Raw genomic sequence first — 25299 nt, forward strand, 5'->3', positions numbered from 1 at the left:
AAATACATGTGGAAAGTAAGTGTTTAAGTGATCATGAAAACATTTTAATAAGTAGCATATTATGAAAAATAGTCTCATTTTTCCTAGCATATATTATTGAAATGAAAATAATGAAAAAGAATATTTAAATGCTTTTTCTCCAAATTATGTTGGAAGTTTGCATATAAGGATTTTCCTTTTAGTATTAAAATGAAATGCTAAACATGTGAATGGAAAAGTGTACCTTATATTTATTCATGCTTGACAGAATGGGACATCTTTTTTCAAATGGACATTTATTTTTTAAACATTTTGTAATGTATAACAATGCACATTAACTTAAATTCTATAATTCATATTCTTCATACAGCAACATAGTTGTTAAGCAAAAAGATGTTTGGATAAAGAAATTGGGAAAGTAGCAGATGGGCTGATAATTTTTCAAACTATAGACAGGGCTCACATTCTAAACTCAAGTTCTTAGCTTACCATGAACTTAAAGTAAATTACAGTGAAAAGTAGGAAACTTAAATTCAACCAATGCTAAAACAAGAGAGGAGAGAATAGAGAAAGAAATAGAATGAAGGAACTCCCATATTTTTTCAGGACAAAATTTTCAATAAAAAGAGAGGTCCTCCATACTATTAGAACTTACCTATGCCACACCACTGTGTTATTTGCAGGCACTGACAGGTCTCTGCCCTGAGAATAGATTATTAGTATTTTCTGCCTGTTTTACTAGTGAATTGATATGGTTCATAATTCCCACTTAATGTATAAAGTGCAGACAATGAATGAAGCAGAGCAAGAGATAAAACAAGGTCCATGAGATGAAAGAAAGAAAATGTTTTCTACCAAGAATCAATATTCAATTATTTCTGGTTCTGTGATACACAAAAGCTGCTATTGATATCGTAATAGTAGCTACCATCACAATTTAGAAGAACCACTGAGGACAGAGAGCATATTTTCACAGCCCTTTACCAGATGAGCAACATATAAGTTATATGTCACTTAGAAATTCAAGGCAAACTGTTAGTAGGGTTTAAGATGCTCTTGGCCAATATACAGTTGCAGTTCTGTAACAACTCTCAGGGCTTTAACTAATGGAAAAGACAAACCTAGAAACCTTACACATTCATGAACTGATGGTCATTGACACACTGATGCCATTACCCTGAAGGCATTTTTTACTTTGTCCTTTACTTTATACCCATAATGTGTTCTATAATCACAGATTAGCAATGTGAATGACACCAGCTACTTCTCTTCTTGATCCTCTGGGATTTTCAGGTTTTCCTGCCCTGTGGAGAGCCAGTACTAATTAAGAAAAACAACAACAACAACAACAACAACAACAACAACAAAAACCTTTGGAAATGGTTTGTGTGCTTCTAGGAAAAGTAACTACAAATTTCTTTATAAGCATTTATATAGAAATGTCATGACATGAACTACTCTTAAGATTAAATGTGCTCCCCAGTTTTGATTCTAAATGAAGGTTTTATAGGACAGCTGAGTCCTTTCATTGTAATTATTCAACTGGTCCAGATTATTTAATTAGTAACACTGACCAAATGCCCAATTTGATACTCCATGCAAACACTGCATTTTTAACTACTTCTGCTTGGAGGTAGATTGGCCTCATCATCATTTTTACAAAAGCTATCATCTTTGAAGTGCCAAGTATGTAGACCAAGTGGATTTTCACATCTGCATATTTTCTTATGAAATATGAAGTAGAAAATGCAATAATATTTCATATATCAGGACATTAATTCTATGGCAACATTTCATTTCCATAGTAGTGCTTAAATTTCACTTGTAACAACACAAAGCTTCCTAGGATCTTTTGCAATAATCTGCACACCTTATCCCTATCTTAAACTCTGTGATTGTTTCCATAAGCAGAACACATAAACCCCACAAACTTTCCCACTAGAATAGCAGAAGTTATAACTAGAAATTTTTTTTGAAAGGCACAGCAAAATAAGTTAAATCATATTGATGGAAGTTAAAGGAAGTAAAAGTATGCACAGCTGAATGCAGAAAAGTATCATGGGATGCTGGCAGAGACTACTTTGCCACATCAAAATATCAAGGTTCTGTTCATTGATATCAGCTTGGAATAGGAGGGAAATACTATTTGTTTAATCTGACTTATTTACCAAATATTTTCTATTAAAAACAATTGCTTTGGTGCTTGAAGGAATAAGATCTATGGTTCAAACATTGCTCCTCAAAATTTCAGATACTTACAACCATCTTGGATCTTGTGATAATGTAAATTATTATTTAGTAAGCCTGAGAGAATGGTTGTAATTCTGTAGTTCTGACATGTGCCTATGAGTGGTGATGATTTTCTCTAAGAGCATAAGGCAGCATTAATGCCTAATAAAATAAGTGGAACATTATTGTATTTGATTTCAAATATCTTCACCTATGCAATACAACCATATTAGTCACAGAAGTTGGCAAGTGTGTTAATGTAATTCATTCACTTGGAAAATAAGAAAATAACATTGTAAACACTATTTTTTAAAGTGAACCAGGTAAGAGGCCAGTAAATAATAACACATTCTTTAGATCTTCAATCATAAAATAAGCATGCAAGAGGGATTTTAATGGAAATCTGAACTTGGTCAATATTGTGTAAAATTTGATGCGAACTATATCTACATCCTATTAAGACATATTCAACAGAATTCTGAATTCTTCACCTATATTGCTTCATTCTTTGTACATTTGGAGAGTATGCAACACACAAGGCAATTTTAAAGGATATTTTGTTTCATTTTCTATTACTTGTTAAACACTGTGCTTTTTTCAGAAGTGAAAAATGAAGACTTTGTTCTTTGATTAAAAATAACTGCCCAAGCAATCATTTTCTGGCTCTGAACTATAGAACATATACATATGTGAATTAAAATAGTCTGTAAAGAAACTGGAGATAGAAGTTAGATTCAGCAATGAATTAAAGTCATAGATTAATAACCTGTATAGGCATTTCAAATATTATATAAACTTTTGACTCTTTCTTATTCATTTATTCTCAGTTTATAAAATATTTGTGTCTGTGGACATTCATATGAGACTTGTCTGGTCTTACCACCTCTTCCACTTAAAATGGGTTCTAAACATGTCATTGTCTTTTTGACTTTTCCTGCTTCTCAGTGAGATTTTGTTGAAAATGAGGCTTCTTTGTTGCTCTAAACAATTATCAATTTCAAGTGGTGCAAAATTATCCAATGTGCTTGAGACATAGAGAGTGTGGGCATGGTAAGGGTGGTATACTAGGTAAATCTATAAATTAAGTTTTTAAAAGCTATAACCTCAAGTCTTCCTTCAAAGGCTAAAAATGTTCCCTCAAAATCTGTTAAACTTTGTAGTGCATAATAAAAGTAAATTTGTGATTCAAAGTAATTTACAGGTAAAGATTCCCAAGTTTACTACTACATAGCAAGTCTATTTTAAAAATTCCCGACAGTATAGACAACAACTGTATAAATCTGATACATATAAAAATCTTCTTTGCCCCATTTGCCTATAATAAATAAAATTACATGTGTTGAAAAATTGCTGTGGGTCTATAAATCAAGCACAACCTTAGTTAACCAAAAATATGAATGATTTCTCATTAAATCATTGCTTGTTTATTAAAATGAAAAATAAAAGAACTAAATGTTAAATGAGATGTTTTTTAGTGAATTCAGTGTCTACATATAGATTTAGATTTTCTAGGACAAATACTGATACAAATCAAAGTGCAAATCTCTTTCTTTTTAAATTTTAAAGCATGTCATTCAAAGTTTTAGCTTGTGTGCATGGTGTAAATTGCACACACTTTTCTCAGTAACAAAAAAAACAGAGTACATTAAAATCTGAAGTAAAAATTAAAATAACTTTTAAAAAAGCAGTCACAGTTTTGTCATTGGTATATGGAGGTTGTTCCATGGGCCCATCCAGAGCTCTTCCTCATCTGACTGTGTGTGATCACTGTGGAATTCTACAGTGTCCTGGACACTGCTACTGTCAACCATGGACTCCTGCTCAACTGTGCTTGTCAGTCTCATTCCTGAAGGTTTTGGGGCTTGGTGGTCAGCCACCACAGGGCAGGGGGCAAAGGTGACTAGAGTTGGTCTTCTGTTTATTTTTTCCATAGCAAAATGTCCCTTGGACAACGTGTTCAGGGATAAGTTCTCCTCGTGAGTCGTTGTCAACTTTTCTAGCTTCTTGAAGTGCCTCCCCAGCCGTATGGGAGAGGGGACTTTCAAGTTATCGCCAAGACAGGCACGGCGTGTTCTCACCACAGAACCATTCTGGGCAATATAGATGTTGCCATTGATGCTGCCATGGCTTCTGCTGGGGCTGTGAGCACCACTCCTCTGACATTCGGGAGTGCTGTCCTCTCCAGGGGAGTTATGTTCATAGTCTCGGTCCACCACTAACTTGATCATCCTTTTTCTGGCCCACTGAGAAAGTAAAATATAACAATATACTAGTCATTCTCAAAGAAAGTAAAAGGAGACAGCTATACAATGCCTATGAAATAAAAAACGATATTTAGAAAGGCTTCAAAGGCAAGTCATTAAGAGAGAGAAAGAGGCAACTCATTATATCACTTTCTTTTTGCCAATTCTTTATTGGATTTGGAGTTGTTTTAAATGTTTGAACAAAGTGTTGCTGATTTAGGAAGAAGACAGGACAAGAACCACTCCCTTTTACATCAAAATACTTAACAACTTTAATCCCAGCACTTGGGAAGCAGAGGTAGGAGGATTGCCGTGAGTTTGAGGCCACCCTGAGGCTACATAGGAAATTCCAGGTCAGCCTGGACCAGAATGAAACCCTACCTCAAAAAACCAAAAACCAAAACAAAACAAAACGCTGAGCCACAAGAAATGTGCAGTATCTATAGTTAAGTAAGGATAGTTTATTATTTCTCAGCTGCCAATTCACACTGAAAGCCATGGACAGAATCAGTATTTTTGTTCTTTGCAATTCTTCTCTATCCAATAGCTTAAATGTATTTTTAAGCCCATGTGATTCTAGCTTGTAAATCCATCACTCTTGATAGCTAAACATTTAATCCATATAATCACCTGAACTTTACCGATTTTATGGGTCTAATCATTGAGACCCCGATAAGTTAAGGGGAATATCTTTCCAAAAGCACACTTTACTGGTGAGTACACAAAACTGAAACCCTCCTTTTGCAACAAGAATACATTAGTATTTTCACCATTTCAGCTTCAACTGCCCACTGTCATATGGAATAGCAAGGAAAAAAAGTTAACAATGCTGTATTTCTCCAAATAGTACTGCAATTTGGGATATGGAAATTATCAAAATCTTATCCTGAGTCACATGTTTTCAGATATCCAAACATATATTTTAAAATTATTGTGATTACTTACCCAGAAAGTAGTTGCAACTGTAGTATTTCTTAAAAAGTAACTCTTATCCAAACAGAAAATAAAATGACAACCAATATTAATTTTTTTAAATGCTACATTGAATTTCTAGTACTTACAGCTGGTGAATTACAAACCCAGTTGAACACAGTCAGCACATTTTGGATAACATATCTGCCAGGAGAAATATCTTTGCAGGAGCATACTATTAGTGACCTCATTTGCTAGTATTTGTCCTAAAAATTGCAAAGATTATATATATGTGTATCTTCCATTCTAATAGTGCCACAGAGGTCACTGTGCATTAATAAAATCTCTGATGGAAAATAATCAATACTAATTGGCTGACATGTCAGTTTTGCTCTAAGGTGTTTGAACATTCATATCTATTTGGGTGGCACATATATTCATTTTTCTGGCATACTTTTGATCATTAAGTCAGGAAAGCCATGGTCAGTTCCCTCCCCAAGAGGCATTTCGAGAGCACACAAAGCACTGCATACCACACTCATCACTGCACACCCCCACCTACTGTGCACTCTTCTACAGGGCGGTGTTATAGCCTTCCTTGTTTGCTTCTCCAGATTTCTGGCTTGCATGCTTGTTCCTATCATAATCTGGTACCTGAAAACCCCATGGGCCCCCGGTCTGGCTCTCGCTGCTGCTGCTGCTGTTGCTGGCCACTTCTGATTCTGTCTCGCTCTCCATGCCCCCCTCTACAGAGGCTGATTCTGCACTGCCTTCCTCAGGGACATTTGCAGCTTCCAGTTCAGTGGACTCTTCCAAGGGTGTCAAGTTAATCTCCTCCCCCTCGGGATGTTCTTCTCCCTCCTCTGGAGGCTCTTCCTGCAACACAGGCTCTTCTCTCCAGAACTTAGCCTCTTTGGCCTCCTCTGGCACAGGCCTTCTTCTGGCCAGTACGATGTTTTTCCTTGCCTTTTCTCCCTCTGACTCAGTGGACTCTGATTCCTCTGACTCCGGGGTGGAGCTCTCCTCCTCTTCCTCCTCCTCCTCCTCCGATGGGATCTCAGACTCAGACTCCTCCTCTGTGGGCTCGGACTCGCTGAACTCTGATTCTGATTCGCTGTACTCAGTGTAATCGCTGGAGGACTCCTCTTCTGACTCCACTGTACTCTCGGTAGCTTCTTCTTGGTCTAGAGTTAGTTTCAGATAATCTCTGTCTTCTTCCTCTAGGCGTCTCTGCCATTCCTCACCCTCGAGGTCCATGCCTCTTTTCTCTGCCAGGCCCCTGACTTTCTTAAAGATCATGGGGAATATCCTGGCCCTCTTCCAGGTGTTGTATGTGGGCTCAGGTGCTGGTGGCCTCTCCACAGTTACCTCTACCTCTTCCTCCTCACTAGGCTCTCTAATTTCAACTTTGGGTTTTTTAATTTTCTTTGGCTCTTCCTGAAAATTGTGAAAAGGTAATTGAAATGTCAGCCTGTGGATAGTTAAGACATGACATGACCATGTCCCAACATATCTGCTGGATGACAGCTTCATGAACACCACAGAGCACAAAATTCCCCTTGCATATAGAGAGAGGATAGCTGGCAGAGTGTTAATTAATTTATCTTGGCTACATAATTCCAAAATTAAATGATTTCTTTTTCCTTATTCAACGTTTCTTTTGTATCATACACTAAGATATAACCTTTCCCTCTCCTACTCTAGATTTTGGCTAATAACTTTGCACTTGTGTCTCAGAAGTGTAAAAAATAATGAAAATATGTTAAGTTGAAAACTTATTGGAATTTTTAAAAATTTAACAGGTTAGAGTTATAGTTACATTCATTTTGTGAGGTTATTTGTCAAATGCATATTGTAGGCAAAGTTTAAGAATTTGATATAAATGTTTTGAGGTAATTTAATCATTAATTAAAAACATTAAACATACTAATAGAAGGCTGGAGAAATGGCTTAGCAGTCAGGCACTTGCCTGCAAAGCCTAAGTACCCAGATTTGATTAGTCACATTAGTCAGATGCACAAGGTAGCACATGTATCTAGAGTTTGTTTTCAGTAGCTAGAGGACCTGGCATGCCCATTCTCTTTATCTGCCTCTTCATCTTTCTTTCCCTCTCTCTATCTCAAAGAAAGAAATAAAAAAAAATATTTCAAAGTACTAATGGATACTCTGGTTTCTCTTCAGATCACACAAATCTTTCACCTTTTAAAAGGTACTAATAGAAATTTTTTATTCTCTGATAATTGAAAAAATGTAAACTATATTTCACATGAATAGTAGTTTCTTTACTCAGTTCAGGAGCAAAAGAAACTATGCATCACATAACTATAGTATAGGTTATTGTAGTACTCTCTTCATGGAGCAATATTCATGATTTTAGAAAACATTTTATCACAACTTCTTCCAAATGCTGAATATTTTATATAGAAAGAAAATTTTAAAAACTTAAAAATATTTATTTCCCTTCATAGACAAGGAAGTGAAATGGCTAGCAATATTAATTTTCTTTCAAAATATGAGTATTAAATGATAGGATTCTTCAATATTAAAATAGTATAATTTGTTAGGCAAACAAGATTGAATATTGTTACTACTTCACATAATGAAGTCATAGTAATCACCTCTTCCTCTTCATATTCCTCCTCTGCTTCACCAACCACTTCACCATATTCCTCCTGCCCAGCTGGTGGTAGCAGGCGGCGGCGACTTCCATACTGGGGCATTTCATACCTGCAACATAAACTTGCAACTTGAGACATTTCTATGTGTGTAGAATCTAACATAATAGTCTCTGCTTCTTTTTCTTCATCATTTAGTTTACAGATATTTACACAAGATATATTAGTCTCCTTGCAAATTAGTTATAAACTATGGGGGTTAGAAGTACTACCTGCTGACAAGATATTTTTGACACATGGGTTCCCTGGAACAAGGAAGAAAGTTTTACTTGACATATAAGTTTAGGGAGAGATTAAGATGAGGAAAAAATTGTAATACTTCATAATTAACCCAGGACACAAAAGAGGTTCATTCTAAAAGTATACAGTTCACTTTGAACATAAGGTCTACATTTTTATAGGAAAGTTTTATTCAAACATGGTGTGTGTGGTCCTTACATTATTTTTCAGTATTTTTAAAAAACAGTTAACTTATGTATACTCAATTAACCTTTTAAATGCCTGTTACTAGATTCTTAAACATAGAGTGAATGGTTAGATAAAATGTTGAACATAGCATGAAAATAAGTGGTAATTCAGGAATTGAGCAAATACATTTGATTCTACCTTCCATTTTAATTATTACAAATATTCTTACCACAGTTCTAGATTCATAAGCATTGTCAATATAATGAAACATGGAAAATTTGACTGAAATTTAAGTTAGTCTATTTACTCAATTTCAAATACACACTAATGAAATGCCTTTAAAAATAAACATCATTAGTAATAACCAATAAGTTTACTCCTTGTTAATATAGACAATATGATTGTGAATGAAAAATCTGAAGATGTACCCATGCTCATAACTGTAATAATCTTGTCCATATTCCTGGCCAGGATCAATCCCAGACTCCATGGATAACTCCTATTGTTCAAAAAGAGAAACTGCATTTGAAAACAAATTCTTTGCACTTTCAGTTTAAAGTCAGATTTTTGCACCTACAGTTAAATGACTCTCAAAACTGATAAAACTTCTGAAAGTTTTCAGTTGAGTAGTTTTCTTGCTTTTGAATCATTTTTATAAATATATATAGTTAAATACATGTTTGCTTATTGACTTTTACATTGAAGACAATTGTAGCATCATATTTAGCATGTTTTATTTTGCCACTAATGGTTTGGTTTTTGGGTACCAAATATCCTCTCATTCATTTTATTTCATCTAAAAATGATCACTTACACACTAATAAGGAAGAACTTGAGTTAATATACAACATTACCTAAGGATGTCTACATTTAAGAACATTTTGTATTCTGAATTTGAAGACTTGTAAAAAAGCTTTGCATATAGATGTGAGATCATATAAAATTTTCATTTCTGAACTCTAGATAATTCAGACGTTTGCTGAATTCTGCTTTTGTAGAAAGATACTTTCCTGAAGTTTACACGTGAAAACAATTGCAAAAACTTTTATGTTAAATTTTCTCATTTCCTTTTTAATTTAGATTGAAAAATATTATGCCAGTTAAATTAAAAAGGTTAATAAGACTTGTTAGGCAATGGAAGAAGAGAGGAGGAGGAAAAGTATAACTATCTACAGGAAAAGGCGTTCTTTATTTCTAAGATTATCTACTCTTTATAATAAGAATTAATTTTGTTAATACAGGTATAATATGAATTGGAAAACAGTTCCCTCCTCAGAAGGCAGCAATATATCATTCAAAAGGCATAAAATGTCATAGTCTATATGATAAATAATGGGCAATGACTCTTGTACTAGGACTGGTCAATGTTATTGAAAAATGGTGAATTGTCATTAAGTCTTATTTAAAAATACCACAAAAATCTGGGATTTTTGTTTCCCTCTAGAAACAAAATCATGGAGAAAATATGATATTATTTTCCCATGTCAACAATCTAGGTAGTGTTGCTTCATCTTCCAGCAAGTCAATTGAAATTCTTTCCTGGTTGGAACTCGTCACCTGCCCCACTGTACTGTTCCATGTGATACTCACAATCATCTTGCAATCTGCCACCTGATTTTGTTCTGCATCATAAACTCTATTTAGGTACATTACTTACATAATTTTTGTAGTTACTAATATTCTAATCTCTTTTCTGTATTCGTATACCAAAGGGCTTTGCAGTTTACACATACCTCAGAGCCAATTATAAAGAATCCAATTGTGATGTTAAAACTAGTCCATTTTCCCTACTGCAATAAAAGTTTACAAAATGATCAGTAATACTGTATGTTGCAAAGGGCATGGAAAAACATGAACTCATAAAATTCAAAGAGGTTGGGCTGGAGAGATTTCTTAGTGGTTAAGGTGTTTGCCTGCAAAGTCAAAGGACCTAGGCTCAATTCTCCAGGACCCACATGAACCAGATACCCGGGGGGCACATGCGTCAGGAGTTAGTTTCCAGTGGCTGGAAGCCCTGGCATGCATCCATTCTCCCTCTCTCTGCCTCTTTCTCTCTCTCAAATAGATAAATTTACAAATAATATGTTTTTTAAAAATTCAAAGAGGTTACAAATTTTAATAATATTTTGGAAAATCTTTGTCATTCATATTAATGATATGCACCCCTCTTACAAAGAAATTAAAATTTGTAGTTATACAATCAACAGAAACAGGCACATTTTTGCACCAAAGATATGAACATATAAAAAAAAAATAAGAGCCAATGTGAAAGTCCAATAAATAAATCCACTGTGATATCACACCATACAACCTGATGGACTGGAGTCAAGCACAGATGGGATACTCTTTATATGATCTTAGGAAAGATACACACACACACACACACACACACACACACACACACACACACACACACGTGGGTGTGTATTTTACAATCCAGGTAAGTGGTTAGAAGGGTAATTAATGCTTCAGTTTTGACATGAAAGATACCTGAGCAGTTAGTTATGTACATGAGAGACACTCTTAAGAGTTAGCTCTTAGTCTGTAAACATTTTAAACCTATAGGTTTTATTTAAACAAAATATTTCATTGTATGTAGGGAAGCAAGGACTTAGGTTAAGAAAGGCCAGTAAGAATTTAGAACAAAAATAAGAACTATATTTATGTTATATTCAAAACCTACATGCTTCACATAGGTAATCTCAGACTTTTGAGTGACCTAATATTAACGTCATTGGTGTAAGTGTGCTAATTAGGTGTCAGAACTTCTGCTTTTATAAAACTATTGAAATCCAATACATACATAAGACTGAAAATAGTCCTCCAATTTTTGTTAAATGTAATTTTAATGACTGTTAGTAAAAATATAGACATGTATTTTTATTACTAGATTAAGAATATTGCTTGAGTCTTGCTATAATACATTTTGCTCCATATAAATCACTTTTAATATATGAGGAAGGCTGAGCAGGACAGAACAGGAATGCAGAAAGTATAGTAAGACACTGCAGGTCTGAGATGTGTTAAGAGTGACAGGCAGGAAAGATGAACTGAAGTGTGCCTTTTAGATACTAAAAACACCCATGAATGAAAAGTAAATTCATGCTGGGTGTGGTGGTACACGTCTTTAATCCCAGCACTCAGGAGGCAGAGGTAGGAGGATTGTCATGAGTTCAAGGCCATCCTGAGAAAACAGAGTGAATTCCAGGTGAGCCTGGGCTACAGTGAGACCCTACCTCAAAAAACAAAAAACCACAACAAAAAAAGTAATTTATATTTTCTAAAATTTTTCTTTTTTCTTTTTTTTTGAGGTAGGGTCTCACTCTAGACCAGGCTGACCTCAAACTCACTCTTACTTCCAGGCTGACCTCAAACTCACAGGTATCCTCCCAAGTGCTGGGGAAAAAGTGTATGCCACCATGACCAGCCTACGCGATTTTAAGCAATAAAATGGAGAATGGATGTAGCAACCAGTAAGACCCTGAGCTGACTGAAGCAGATAACAGGCATCCTCACAACACAAGAGAGACCCCAGTCACATCCCTTTTGTAGGGGAATCTTCAATTCCAGAAATTATGCCAGGGGGCATACTGCAAGGCAATTTTATTAGGAGATAAAAATTTTGATATTTTTTTAAAATGTTAATTTTGCTGATGACCACACAGAGATGAAATTAATTTAAAACCTCATTATGGACATTGACACTGGTATAAATTAAAACCAATGCAATACCATTTACTAAGTTTCTTCCTGCTATGTCAACACTGTTGAGGCAGGAGACCATGAACAGTTTTTAGAAGATGAGATTGATGTCCAGAAGAATGCATATCTTGACTAAGATCTTATATCCATTAACTGACATTTGGATTTTAATCCTGAGGTTTCTGAATCAAATGTCTAAGAAGTTTTCTTCATGAAAACTTTTATTAAAACTTTAATGTTCTTTTTTTTTTTTTTTTTTTTTTTGGTTTTTTGAGGTAGGGTCTCACTCTAGACCCGGCTGACCTGGAATTCACTAAGGAGTCTCAGGGTGGCCTTGAACTCACAGTGATCCTCCTATCTCTGCCTCCCAAGTGCTGGGATTAAAGGCATGTGCCACCACGCCCAGCAAAACTTTAATATTCTTGCCCCCCCCCAATCTGTAGGTTTGAGGAGTAAATTCTAAACAAAAAAATTCCTCTCTGTAGCAGATGGGGGTCCAGCTCTTAAGAAATTAAATAGTATTTCTAAATGGAGCTTATAAAATCTAAATTTATCACAAGTAAGTATTTCAAAATAGTACTACTTTATTTTTATTTTTAATCTTAGAGGTATATACTAAATAAAATAGTATTTATTTATTCTGTAACTCTGAAACATTTTCAGAATGTATAAGAAAATTTGAAGCATTTTGCTACAGGAGAGATGTTAGCACTTTTTCTTCAAGCTTTGTGCAAACTAAGTGACTCAGGAGTAAATGTGATAGGTCCATAAACAGAGAAAATTATAGTTATTGGTCAATTTCATAATGTGCTGCATTCAAGGATAGCTTACTCTTAAATAGGAGTAAAGTTCTTACCTAATTTCCAGAGTGAAGCTAAAAGTTTCAAAATTGAACCATCAGTCTGCAGTGGAGAGGTGATTTGTTTTTTGCTTATTTATCAACATCTGAAAACACGTTTCATGCTTTAGCCAAATTATGCATTACTTACCACCCACTGTTTCCCATATATAAGATAAACATAAAAGTATTTCAGATGCAAAAATGTATTGTGAAATAAAGCTGAGTAAGTTGGAAAAGAAAGTGAAAATTTATACCTCTGGTTTAAGAAGAGAAGGCCTCAGCAGTTGTTGATGCTGCCAAAGAAAATTAAAGTAGACAAAGATTTAGAAAATAATTCAGGTAGGAAAGGCAGAATCTAAGAGGAGAGGGGAAAAGGCAATAGCTTAAAAGTAGTCATCACTTTTGGGTGATGATCCACTATTCATGTGATAGCACCAAAGAAATTAAACAATTTAAATAATTATTTGGCAATAAAATAATAAATAATCTACTTGTTTTAATTCTATAACTTGTTGTTTTATATATATAACTTATTATAATAAGTTATAATTATAATGCTACAATTCTTAATAACACAAAATGTAATATCCTTAGTAAACAAGATTATACAAAGGGTTTTTTAAGCTTCATAGTATGAAGCTTATAGTATGAAGAGTTATCTAGGCTAGATTTCTAATAATAAGTATCATAGTTAGTTTTGACAATTTTGACCTTGTTTTACTGTATCCTTCAGTTTTTCCCTCAGTTATAGTGTGACCAGATTCAATGAGAAGATGTGTAGAACAAACAGGACATAAGGTCCATGTGTTTGGACCATATTTAAGACATGGTCCTTATGCCTTCTTTTTCTTACCAAAATGTTACTGGCTTGTATCCCAACATGTTTTCAGTCCTGTGATTTGGGAAATTGTCCATCCTCAGTTTTTTGTAGGTACTTCCACCTCCCTTCTTCACCTTTTATTCATGATTAAAGAGCCTTATTATTGCTTAGTTTCATGACAACTTATTTTTATACAGATAGGACAAATTTGCAATTCAAGTTTTGGATTAGCATGTTTTGGGAATAAATAGTTAAATGACATGTATCTTATACTATACATGGGAGGTAGGTTGGTACCTCTTAGGAGGCTCCCCTCAGTAAGACAGCTACTCACAATGGGTAATAGACAACTGTCTGAAACAAACTGCTCATGACCTAATAGCCAACCTAGGTGTGTCATTCATTCAAAGAAGGAAGTATAAGTTAGAGACACATTGATTCAATCTCTGAAAACCATTTCTTCATACAGACTTTGAGCTTAATTATTTAGGATCTAGGGTATATGCATTCATTCTATACAGATACAAGGCCCTTGGGCCCATTGTTATATTTCTGTCCTGGTTGACAAGCTGTGTGATAAAGCAAACTAGATTCCCTGTAACTTCATTGAAAGCATCTCTCACAGAATATCTCATGCTACAGTATTGGGCAAAATCCTTAAGATGCTCTCTGTAGATTAAGTCACGGTAACAGAATAGAAAACTCAGAGAATTCCAGTAATCTGAAATAATTTTTAGATATTTAAGATTTTACCCTGGACTTTTAAGATAATGACACTAGGTAACTCTACAACTTGTAAATTGTATTCTGAAGCAGCAGAAAAACAGATTGAGTCAGAATCACAATACTAAGTGAGTATAATTCAGGACAAAAAGATATCCTTGATAATGTAAGCATATGATCTCTGCTTACAAATTGAAAGACAGACTTAAAACCCCAAAGCAAAGAAGCAACATGTATACAAGAAAAGAGCTAGCAACATATGCTTAAGGGAAAATAACCTGGCTTCAAAATCCAGTATATTAGTCTACCTATTACATAAATAGCACCCTGGAAGGCTTGATGTAGCAGAGCAACATAAAGCCCTTACCTCTGATGTAAAACTTCTCCTGAAAGGCAGAAATGAAGAACTCACATTAAACACAGGGACTTTCAGAACATATAAAATGCAGATGAGAACCATTTAAGAGTATCTAAATAAAAGCAGAATAAGTTTTAGAAAAAGAAGTCTCCAGGGAAAATTAGGACAGGAAGATCAAATGTCATACTTGAATTACTTGGATCATAGACCTTTATCTCATATAAACTAGAATGTATTCTATTTTATCAAAATAGCATATAAGAATACACTTTCATTCTAATATAATCACTTTACATAAAATATTTTGTTTTATTTCTTTCTTATACATATGTCAACACATATGACGTTCATTGAGGAAGGCATTCTTCATACTCAGAAAATGAAATAAGTAGAGAATAAAAATATTTGCACAAAATAGAATATACTCTTCTAAACAATTATAAAACTTTTCTGTGCATCTCAAATTTGTTTTAAGAATTAATGAAAACAAAATAATAACTACTCTTGAAAGGCCACTTTTATTATAAGTAAAGTGAAAAAGGTTGTACATATATTATCTATGTATTCAGAATCATATAAAATAATAAAGTTCGTGAACCACAAGAGAGTGATATATCTGGCTGTTGTTGAAAGAAAATAATGGTGTGCAGTAATGTAAATATCATAAGCAAAAACATTTTCTATTTATGGAGTTAAATATTTTTCTGAATTATTGATCTTGTGACATTGATCATGTGATACCTAATGTTCAACAGAAATGAAGATTTTTGACAGAGGAAAAGGCATGCCTTTTGAAAGTCAAACAAAAGTATTTCTGTAGAATACACTTTCAAATCCAAGGCTTCTAAGTCTACTTATCTAAAAGATCCTGAAGTGGTCACCACAGTGCTGTATGAATGGTAGTTTATAAGGCTCTTAGCATACTGTTTACTTTTTCAACCATATATTTTCTGAATGACTCTGTAGTAAAACTTACAAAATGTTCATATGTTTCTGCCAATATCAGTAGGTGTCATAATCCTTCAGATACTTGTAACAGTTTAGATAAATTCAGTTTTTATTCAGTTCTTATATTGTAAAAATAAACACAGCTCATATTTAGGTTTCAATGTGTCAACTTAGTCACATGTATCCAAGCATATAAAACATCAAAACAAAGCTAGTTTTCTTTTCAAAGCTAATTCAATTGTCTTGTTTTATTAAATGTGCAAACCAATCAAATATCAATAATCTAGGTGTGGTGGTTCATTTCTGCAATCCCAGTACTTGGGATGCCAAGGTAGCAGGCCATGAGTTTGAGGCAAGTATGGGCTATGTAGTGAGTTCAAGACCAGTCTGGCTATAGGGTGAGATTTTGTCTCAAATAAAATAAAATACAAACTAAACTAATAAAATATATCAATAGATTAGCCATATTGGATCCATTATGCATTTTGTTGCTTTTCATTTATTTTTTATATTGTTTGAGTTCAAAGGAAGAAGCTTAGAGTGAAGAAACTAAACCAATATTTGCAATTACCCATATGTTCTCAAAAAAGTGAGCTGACAAGACAAATACTATGAATAATTTTTATGTAGTTTCTATCTAATCATGTGTAGTAATTATTGATTTAATAACATGTCTATATTATAGTATCATATTTACTTTCATTAATGGTGAATTAGTGTTGGTCTTATCTGTGTATTTTAAATAATCCAACTAATGACCACTTATGTATTAAGTGGATCTCAGCAACTGCAGAGGGAAACTGAGTTCTTTTTCTTCAGGTGGGGTTTGAGCTGGCACCATTGGATAGAAGAGGACTATCTAGCCTTATACATTAAAAAAAAATCACAAGTCTCATGTAGATGATATACAACTGACTTTTATGATGACATCAGGAAACTCCAAATAAGTTGTGCAATATAAGATTGTATTAAACACAAAATAGCATAAAATATTAATAAAATATTTAGATAATAAAATACTATTAAAATATAATAGAAAAAGATAATACATCAAGGCTTCAAGTAGAAAAATGTCATTTGGATTTCCCATGGTAATACATGGTCATTAGTTACAAAATTTACTGTTAAGGAATTTTTAATTGCATATTTTCAAGAAATTAGTGGAAGTATCTTTCAAAACCAGAAAAGGAAAAACACACACACAAAATAAAGGCTTACAAAATTGTTAATAATACCTTGTCAGAGTGCACCAAATAGGACAAGTTCTCATGCATATGGCCATGTGCCAACAAAAACTACAACTGAAGTTCTTCAGTGAAAGAGAGAGAAAAAAATCATGTTCAAGAACCCCAAAGAAGGAAATATTTTTGATTTGGATGAAAATAATATGAAGCAGATGGGCTAATGAAATATTTAGACTTTCAGATTGTTTTTAATCCAACTGGGCTAATTTAGAATGGAATGTCAAATTCCTCATGAGTTGTCACAAAATATGAGCCTGAATAAACATTGTAGGGTTCCCAATCCATGAATACATTTACAGAAGTGATTTGTAAACTTAACTTTGCTTGAAAGTTTCAAGAAAAATTCTGTTATTTCTTTGAAATAACATGAAATAGCATTTACATAAAGGTATTTTGGAACTATATATTTCTTTGTGTAGAATTTTTTCTTCTAAAATATTAAAATTCTAAAGATAAATATGACAGTTTCATTCGAAATGAGGATTTGTGATGTAAAACTTAATCACTAAGTTCCATGGGAAAAACAAAATAATTACTTGATGGTCACATACCATACATTATATGCACATAACTTTTTTATACTATACATGTATACATAATTTAGAACTGAGCTACTGCCACTTGGTAACATAAGACTAAGTTTCATGAGGGTAGGAGCATACCTTAGAATAGCTAATATTGTTAAAGTCTAGCCAGCTTGGTTCTAACAACTAGTATAATTACCAAATTTTATTCCTCTAGTAAAAATCTTCTAGCTCATACAAAGAGCAAAGTCCTACATAAAACTGGCTGAAATTTAGTTATTTCTTTTCATTAATAATTGTACAGGGCTGGAGAGATGGCTTAGCGGTTAAGCGCTTGCCTGTGAAGCCTAAGGACCCCGGTTCGAGGCTCGGTTCCCCAGGTCCCACGTTAGCCAGATGCACAAGGGGGCGCACGTGTCTGGAGTTCGTTTGCAGAGGCTGGAAGCCCTGGCATGCCCATTCTCTCTCTCCATCTATCTGTCTTTCTCTCTGTGTCTGTCGCTCTCAAATAATAAATAAATAAATAAATATTTATTTATAAAAAAAAATTGTACATAAAGAAAAATTTTCTTCAAAGGAAAATTTTATAATTATTATTAAGGAGATGATATAATAATAACAAAACACATTATCAACACCAGTGGGAACAATGAGCTCTTACAAAATTCAACAACTGAGATTTATTTTCCTTATGAAGAAGGGAAAGGAAAGCATTATGATAAATAAAAAGAATAGGACAACAATCAAAAAATGGGTTAATCAAGTTATAATCATACTAGTAAGATAAAACCAACTAGAATGAAGAATGATCTTAAAAGAAAAGAAACACATGCTATAGCACCTGGCATGGATTTTTCAGTACTTGATGTTTGAAATTTTCTGTATTTCTATATATGGAACATTTTACTTGAGAAATATTTCTTCTTAACAAATACATAGACTTCAAAAAAATAATAGTACCTATGGCATCATGTTAAGCTTACTAACAATCTGCTTCCCTCCCCTCTGGAAGGTTCATACAGAGCTGATAAAAATAAAAAATAAAACAAAAACTGAAATCACTATATCATTGAATAAACAAGCCTTTGGTTTAAGTAGGATAACTAACATTCCTGCCCATATTTCCCCATTAAAAATAGATTAAAATTACTTACTTTTAAAATACATGTAGGAAAAATAATGCTACTTTGTAGTTAAGAAATTAGGTAAGTCTACTCTATGAGTTAATGGTGATGAAGTTAATAATCTTTTTTAAAAAAAGCATGGGGGAAAAACAGCATTGCATTGAATTTGGGGGGAAAACAGTGGAATCTTTTTGATGTTCAAATCTGATGTTCAACTTGAAGATCTTATCACGAAAGATTTGCCCAGTTAAAACAGAAGAAGCATTACAACGATGTGGTTTGACTATGAGATTGGTTGTCAGTACTCTCAACAATTTTGATCAATTTCTCTTGGGTCTGTTCACAAGTGGTTTCCATATTTGTTTTTTCTGAAGGGCAAACAGTTTGATGTTTTGAGGTATTTGCAGGCTGATAGCTTTTTTCTGTTTTTCTATACATGTTAGATACTGTCTTCTCAAGTTCAGCTAGGTTTGTCACATGTCTAAGGATGCCTTTTGGTTCTCTGTGAGGCTCAATATTACACAGTGGGTTAAATGTTGGTGGATGCATTGTTGAAGATTTAGTTTCTTTGACATATGCGATGCTGAAAGTGCCTTTAACAGATGGTACACGAACACTGTCTGTGGACGTTACTGAAGCTGAAGGTGGTGGATAGAGAAGTGGAGGAGAAGCAGGAAATGAAGGTTGAAGAGGCGGAGGAGAAGTAATAGGGGGAGTAGACATAGGAAGAGAAAATGTAAGAAGTGGAGGTGGAGGATTAGGAGAAAGGGGAAGAGAAAAAGGAGTAAGTGCAAGAGGAGAATCAGTAAGAGGAGGTTGTGGAAGAGGAGATGAATCCAAAATATTAGGTGGATGGGAAAGGTTTTCAAAACTTTTTGGTTCTGTGTCTAACATACAAGAAGCCTCTCTCTTAAAGATGAGAGAATTTAAAACACAAGGCTTTGGAAGAAACAGTTCCCAGGAATAGTCAGCAGGAGTAGTGATGACATTAGGTTCCGATCTGAGTTCCAAAGTTCTTGAAATAGTTGGCAAAGTAGAGGATGAAAAGTGAGACCAAGAAGAGGAGAGGGAAGTGCCTGAAGACAAAGATTTCCACTGCTCTGTTCCTTGTGTAATAAGCATATCTCCTTGCCTCTTTTCTTTCTCTATTTCATCTGCATCTTCAGTTGCAAGCAATGGAGTGCTGCCACCTCTTTGCTTTGGAGAGGCCACTGAGCTTTCACTCTCAACTTTTGGCTTGGTGATTTGCCATTCCAGCAGGTCAATGGTCTCAGATCTGCTTGGAGCTTTCCACATCACTCTCCTAGGAAAGCTCACTGTGTGAGTCGATAACCTATGAATCTTTTCTCTTTGGCCCCTCAGAGACTGACATTTGACTTGTGTTCTGGGTAAAATTGGATCTTCAAAATCTTTTCTCTGTGAAATGTCTAAATTTGTTGATCTTTGACCTATACTTTCCTTATAATGGGGATTATGGGCATGTAGGTCATCCCCATCAGGAACAAACATTAATTGTCTTGCAGAGTTAGGCTGGTAGCTCTTAAGTGACCTCTGAATGTGAGTAGGCTCATGAGCCCCAGTGGTACTGGAAGAAAGGTGCATCTCAACTTGATGACTTTTCCTTTCTTCTGAGACTGAATTATTTCCCCTGCTTTGTTCAAAATGGTAGAGAAGGAAAAGACTTGAAAGAAAAGAAGATAATGCAATGTAAGGAAACAAGTTGTGACATAGCTTTTATGAGAAAGGTGTCATTATGGTTGTCATTACTACTTTAAATTATACAATGCACAACAATGTTAGTCTACTGACACTAAACATTAGTTTAAATTTCTATTCTCAAAAAGACAGGGCAGCAAAAGCCAGAGTTGTGAGAAGCAAGAGAATTTTTCATTAAAAATGTGAACTTCTGGACTGCTCTCTGTTCCTCCCTACAGTTAGCTTGATACAGCAAAGTCCACAGAGAACAGTTCCCTCCTGTATAAACCTTAATTCTCAGAACTTCACACAAGGAATGTGGCTTTGATTCCATGTCCCTTGCTTTGTTTGAAAATGCTCTATTCTGAAACAGAAAATTGTGGGTTGGCTGTATCTAATTCCATACCTGTTCATTACATCTTACTTCAGTAATTCTGTATGCTATCAAAAATACTCAGATCTAGGACAAAATTTGCAAAAATGTATAATAAGGGATAGTCTACATTCCAGATTAAAAGAATTATGTCCCCCAAAGACAGATAGACTGACTATCATAGAACCCAATATCACAACTAAAAAGTTAACTCCATGCTATTTCCTGCTGTTTAAATTCTATGCTTAATTACTTTAAATAATAATAACATAAATCAGCAGAGGGGTCATTTACATGCTACAAATCTGTATCAAATTTTTCATGGAGTCCCTGTAATAAAAATAATTACATTATAATAACAGTTTTAATATCAGTGAAACACTTTCTTATGAATGGATGCTGAGCTGTGTATCACAAGTAGTTGAGAGATATAACTGAAGAGCTTCAGAGTGGAAAAACAAGGTTCTGTGGTACAGTCATTGGGACCCTTCCTCTTAAAATGATGGGTGACAGAAGACTTTAAATATCCCAATTTAGGCTTGTTCTCAATTCTATACAGAATCACAAATTTATTTTAGAAGTTACTTATATTTATTTATCCCAACAAGAGCGAAAATTAAAGGGAAATATTTTTCATAAAAACTCAATAGTTATATTGGAAAACAGAGTAATAGATAAAGCAATAAAATGATATATAAAGCTAAAATTGTACATATGTCTACATGGCAAAATTCTACAAAAGATTGCTTATGAGAAGACTGGAGTATCAGGACATGTAAGAAATTTGTGAAGTGTGAACAATTTTTAACAGACGAGGCTTGTCTTTTCCTGATATTAAACATTCATTTTGAAAACAACAGTAATCACATAACTTTACATGGCAATTGTTTTTCTTCATTTGATTTTGCTTGGAAGAAGTGAACTATATGTAATCATATTACTCCATTGATGATTGAAAGAACTCCATTACTTGCAAATTAACTCCAAATAATTGCATACTTGCAATTATAAAGATAATTGTGAAACATCTGAAGGACACAGAAACCATCACTGGATCTACTTTAGGCTAATGCCATTTACAAACATTGAAAAGAAATTGGGTGCAAAAGATAAAACTTCCCTTTTACACACAAATCTGTCCATCAAGCAGCTGAGGATTACATTGTGCATAGCAGCACAGTACTCAACCTATTTCCTTTTCTATTCTCTGACCCTAACCCTTTTATTAGAATGATATTAATTACTTACTTATGCCTATGTATCCACAGGTGAGAAAGAGAAAACATGTGAAAAAGAAAAAGTTTTAACTATAATTAATTTGAAATGGTTATGACAATACTTACAGGACATTGGTTTAACACTTTATATATATATATATATGTGTGTGTGTGTGTGTATCCAAGAAAGAAAATGCACATTTTATTTTCTTTCTGTTTATTCACAAGAATGATACATAATGATATTTTAGAGAAAATCTTATGGCATTTATTTGGGTTTCTTATCACATCCTCTTCTTACCACATAGAGTTATATCTCATAATCTAATGCTGATACATAAATTTCAACTCCATGAAACATGAAAGTTATCATCTCTGAAACAGAAACCTGCCTATGTGTTAATTTTGAAAAATGGATAGTAAACACTGATTTTGAAAGGAGATATTGCTGCATTGAAGGAAAGTAAATATATCAAGTTCTAAACAAATATAGAGTAAATGTTGAATCTACATAAAGTAATTAATTCACAAAGGCTTTTTTTCAAAATTATCTTCAATTTTTTTCTTTAAAATAATTTATACTTCATTGGAGGTAGTTCATTTTGTAACCTTGCTATATTCTTTGGAAAGTTTTAGTAGATACCAATTTTTTCCCTAAAATAAGACATTTTAAGTGTGCAGAACTTAAAATGTTTCAATATATACAGTTGCAAAAATTTTTACTACAATTTTTCAAGTGAAAATATTGCTAGCTATTGCTAGTTGCAAATTGCCATCAGCAAACTGTATTGATTTTATTATACCCACTTTGTAAAGTAAATACATTTCAATTATTATTCTAATATGCAAACTGACAACTTTACACATAATTTTTCTATCTAAACATGGCTTTTCGTATCTGTCAACATAAAAAGAATCAAATCATAGTTGCTCAATTCCTATATTCACCAATAACTCAAAAAGAGAACATTTTTGACATTAAAAAGGTAAAAATATACTTAAAATATGAATCCTTCATTATATTTATAATTTTAGAAATAGAATACTTTGCCTCAATTTCTGTATTAAATTCATTATTTATATTATATAAGTATATTTTTATTATCAAATATAGTGCTAAAATGACAATATAGATTTTGACATTACTAAAACTAATATAAAACAATGCAGTATTACTAATATGGCAAAAATATTACTATATCTGCTTAAGCTTGTTTTCTCAGGAAAGATGAGTTCTTTATTGCTGAGGTTTGCTTATTCCTAGAATACTAAAAATGTAATATATATATATATATATATATATCTGTTATATATATATAACATGTATATATATACATATCTCTATATATATATATATATACACATACATACATACATACATACATACATACATACACATATCTTATTCCCTTCACTGTACAGAATTATAGTTGTTTCCTAAATGTTTTTAGCTGCATTCAAGATGATAAAATGGCTGTTTTACCTTCCATGCACCAATGTAGTTATTCTTGAGATTTTAAAATATGTTCAAACTATTCTACTGAAGGTTTAAAATTATATGGGTGGAAACATTTGATAGAAACAGTTGTGAAGTCTTTTACTGATAAATTAATATGCTCTCAAAATATAGGATTTAAAAATATATTATTTAATATTTCTTAGTATCTCCCCATTGTGTAGAAGCAATGAAAGCCAGTACATACAGGACAGAGAACAGGGTAGATACTCTCTGGGTAGTGAGTCTGGCTTTAATTAAAATGTGGGTTTTATTTCGATTTTCATTACTTTCTTATATAATGTCCTAAAATGCTATTTTTAAAAGGTCTATGATTTTAAGCCATCGAATTTAGGTTTGATTGCCAAATGAGAGTTGGTTTTGTTCTTAAATCAGGAATTACCATTTTACAGTTATGATTTAATCTTTTCTCCTACTTGAATTTTTCACAGCCCATAACTTCTTTTTTTCCCCCCAGAAAACCATCTTCAACCATGAAAGTTGGGGGATGAAACATAAATAACCCAAGTTACAAATCTGCAATTGTACATGCATACTGCTTTCCTCTAGTCTTATGTAATTTCCTTTGCTTGCAGGTGGGTTGGGGCTATTACTTTTCAATTCAACTTTCTGTATTTTCCCAACTATTTTTCTGCTTTAAATAATAAAATTAACAGTGCAATGGGCAGAAAGATGCATGTTCCCATCAGGGTGAAATGGCCCCCAGCACCCACTTGCCCAGGGCCCTTTGCTTAACACTCACATGGCGCTGTCTCCTAGCTCTTCATACAGATGCGCGCCTGGGGGTGGAGGAGGAGGGGGCGCGGCCGGGGCTGGAGCAGCAGGTTTGGAGGCGGGCAGTGCAGACTGAATCCTCGCTGTCTTGGTGCACTCGGCCTGGCGTCTTGGATAGAGTAGACATGATATCATGTGAAACCCAGTTTAGAAACCATAAATTCATCAATAGTCTACGGTTTTAACCATGAGGTCCTGTTATCAGAGGAAACCACTTGGGAATGTATACACAAAAGTATGCATTAATAATTTGACATATATATGCATCTTCATAGTATGATGTAAGGGTAAAGCCCTTCTTATCTATTTAAAATAAGTGCATCTTGAAGGAGAGGTAGGATCCATAGAAGTATTTGCACATTAAATGATAATACTGAAGTTACTGTTAGCAGGAATGAGTTCTGGCACTCTATTGTAGGGCTGGTTTCAATGGATACTCTTAATGTTCACAGTTCAGCAAAGTTTAAAGAATGATTTCACACACAGAAATTATATAAAGATGGAAACATGCTCACCCTTAGTTGAGCATCACAAAACATACTAAAATATTGAAACCGAAAATGGTGTAAATATGAACCCATAAATATGTAGAAGCTTACATGTCAATTTAAATCTTAAAATTAATTTTTAAAATGTGATGGATAATTGAGTTGTTTAGTGGATATTTTCATAACATGAGGGATACCAAAGATGGCTTTTAATTACTCATCTCTTTTTTTTTTTTTTTTTTTTTTGGTTTTCAAGGTAGGGTCTCACTCTAGCCCAGGCTGACCTGGAATTCACTATGGAGTCTCAGGGTGGCCTTGAACTCACAGCGATCCTCCTACCTCTGCCTCCCGAGTGCTGGGATTAAAGGCGTGAGCCACCACGCCCGGCCTAATTACTCATCTCTTATGAGAAGTTATTTACTTAAAAACTTATTTAAATATCTTAGCATTTGCTCACAGAGCCTGTGTAGGTTTCACATATAGAGAGAAAATCTCAGATTTGGTTA

At 33.8% G+C, this 25299-nt stretch overlaps 1 protein-coding gene across 5 annotated transcripts in view; it reads right to left on the bottom strand.

Moving 5' to 3' along the window:
- Nucleotides 1–3663: 3663 nt before the first annotated feature.
- The window catches only part of Pcdh15 (protocadherin related 15), a 1075820-nt gene continuing 1054184 nt past the window's right edge, over nucleotides 3664–25299 (bottom strand). For 2 of the 5 annotated variants that reach the window (XM_045137139.1, XM_045137138.1), the window contains 6 exons: nucleotides 24274–24414; nucleotides 14900–14918; nucleotides 13244–13282; nucleotides 8875–8945; nucleotides 7982–8090; nucleotides 3664–4451 (listed from right to left, as the gene is read on the bottom strand). In XM_045137139.1, coding sequence (XP_044993074.1) covers nucleotides 3897–4451; nucleotides 7982–8090; nucleotides 8875–8945; nucleotides 13244–13282; nucleotides 14900–14918; nucleotides 24274–24414 — 934 coding nt within the window. In that variant the 3' untranslated portion in view covers nucleotides 3664–3896. Of the gene's footprint in view, nucleotides 4452–5925; nucleotides 6801–7981; nucleotides 8091–8874; nucleotides 8946–13243; nucleotides 13283–14899; nucleotides 14919–24273; nucleotides 24415–25299 lie in introns of all 5 variants that reach the window. The other 3 variants (XM_045137141.1, XM_045137140.1, XM_045137142.1) reach the window with 2 other exon arrangements.

Source organism: Jaculus jaculus, chromosome 18 (genome assembly GCF_020740685.1).
Source record: "Jaculus jaculus isolate mJacJac1 chromosome 18, mJacJac1.mat.Y.cur, whole genome shotgun sequence".
NCBI classification, from domain to species: domain Eukaryota; kingdom Metazoa; phylum Chordata; class Mammalia; order Rodentia; family Dipodidae; genus Jaculus; species Jaculus jaculus.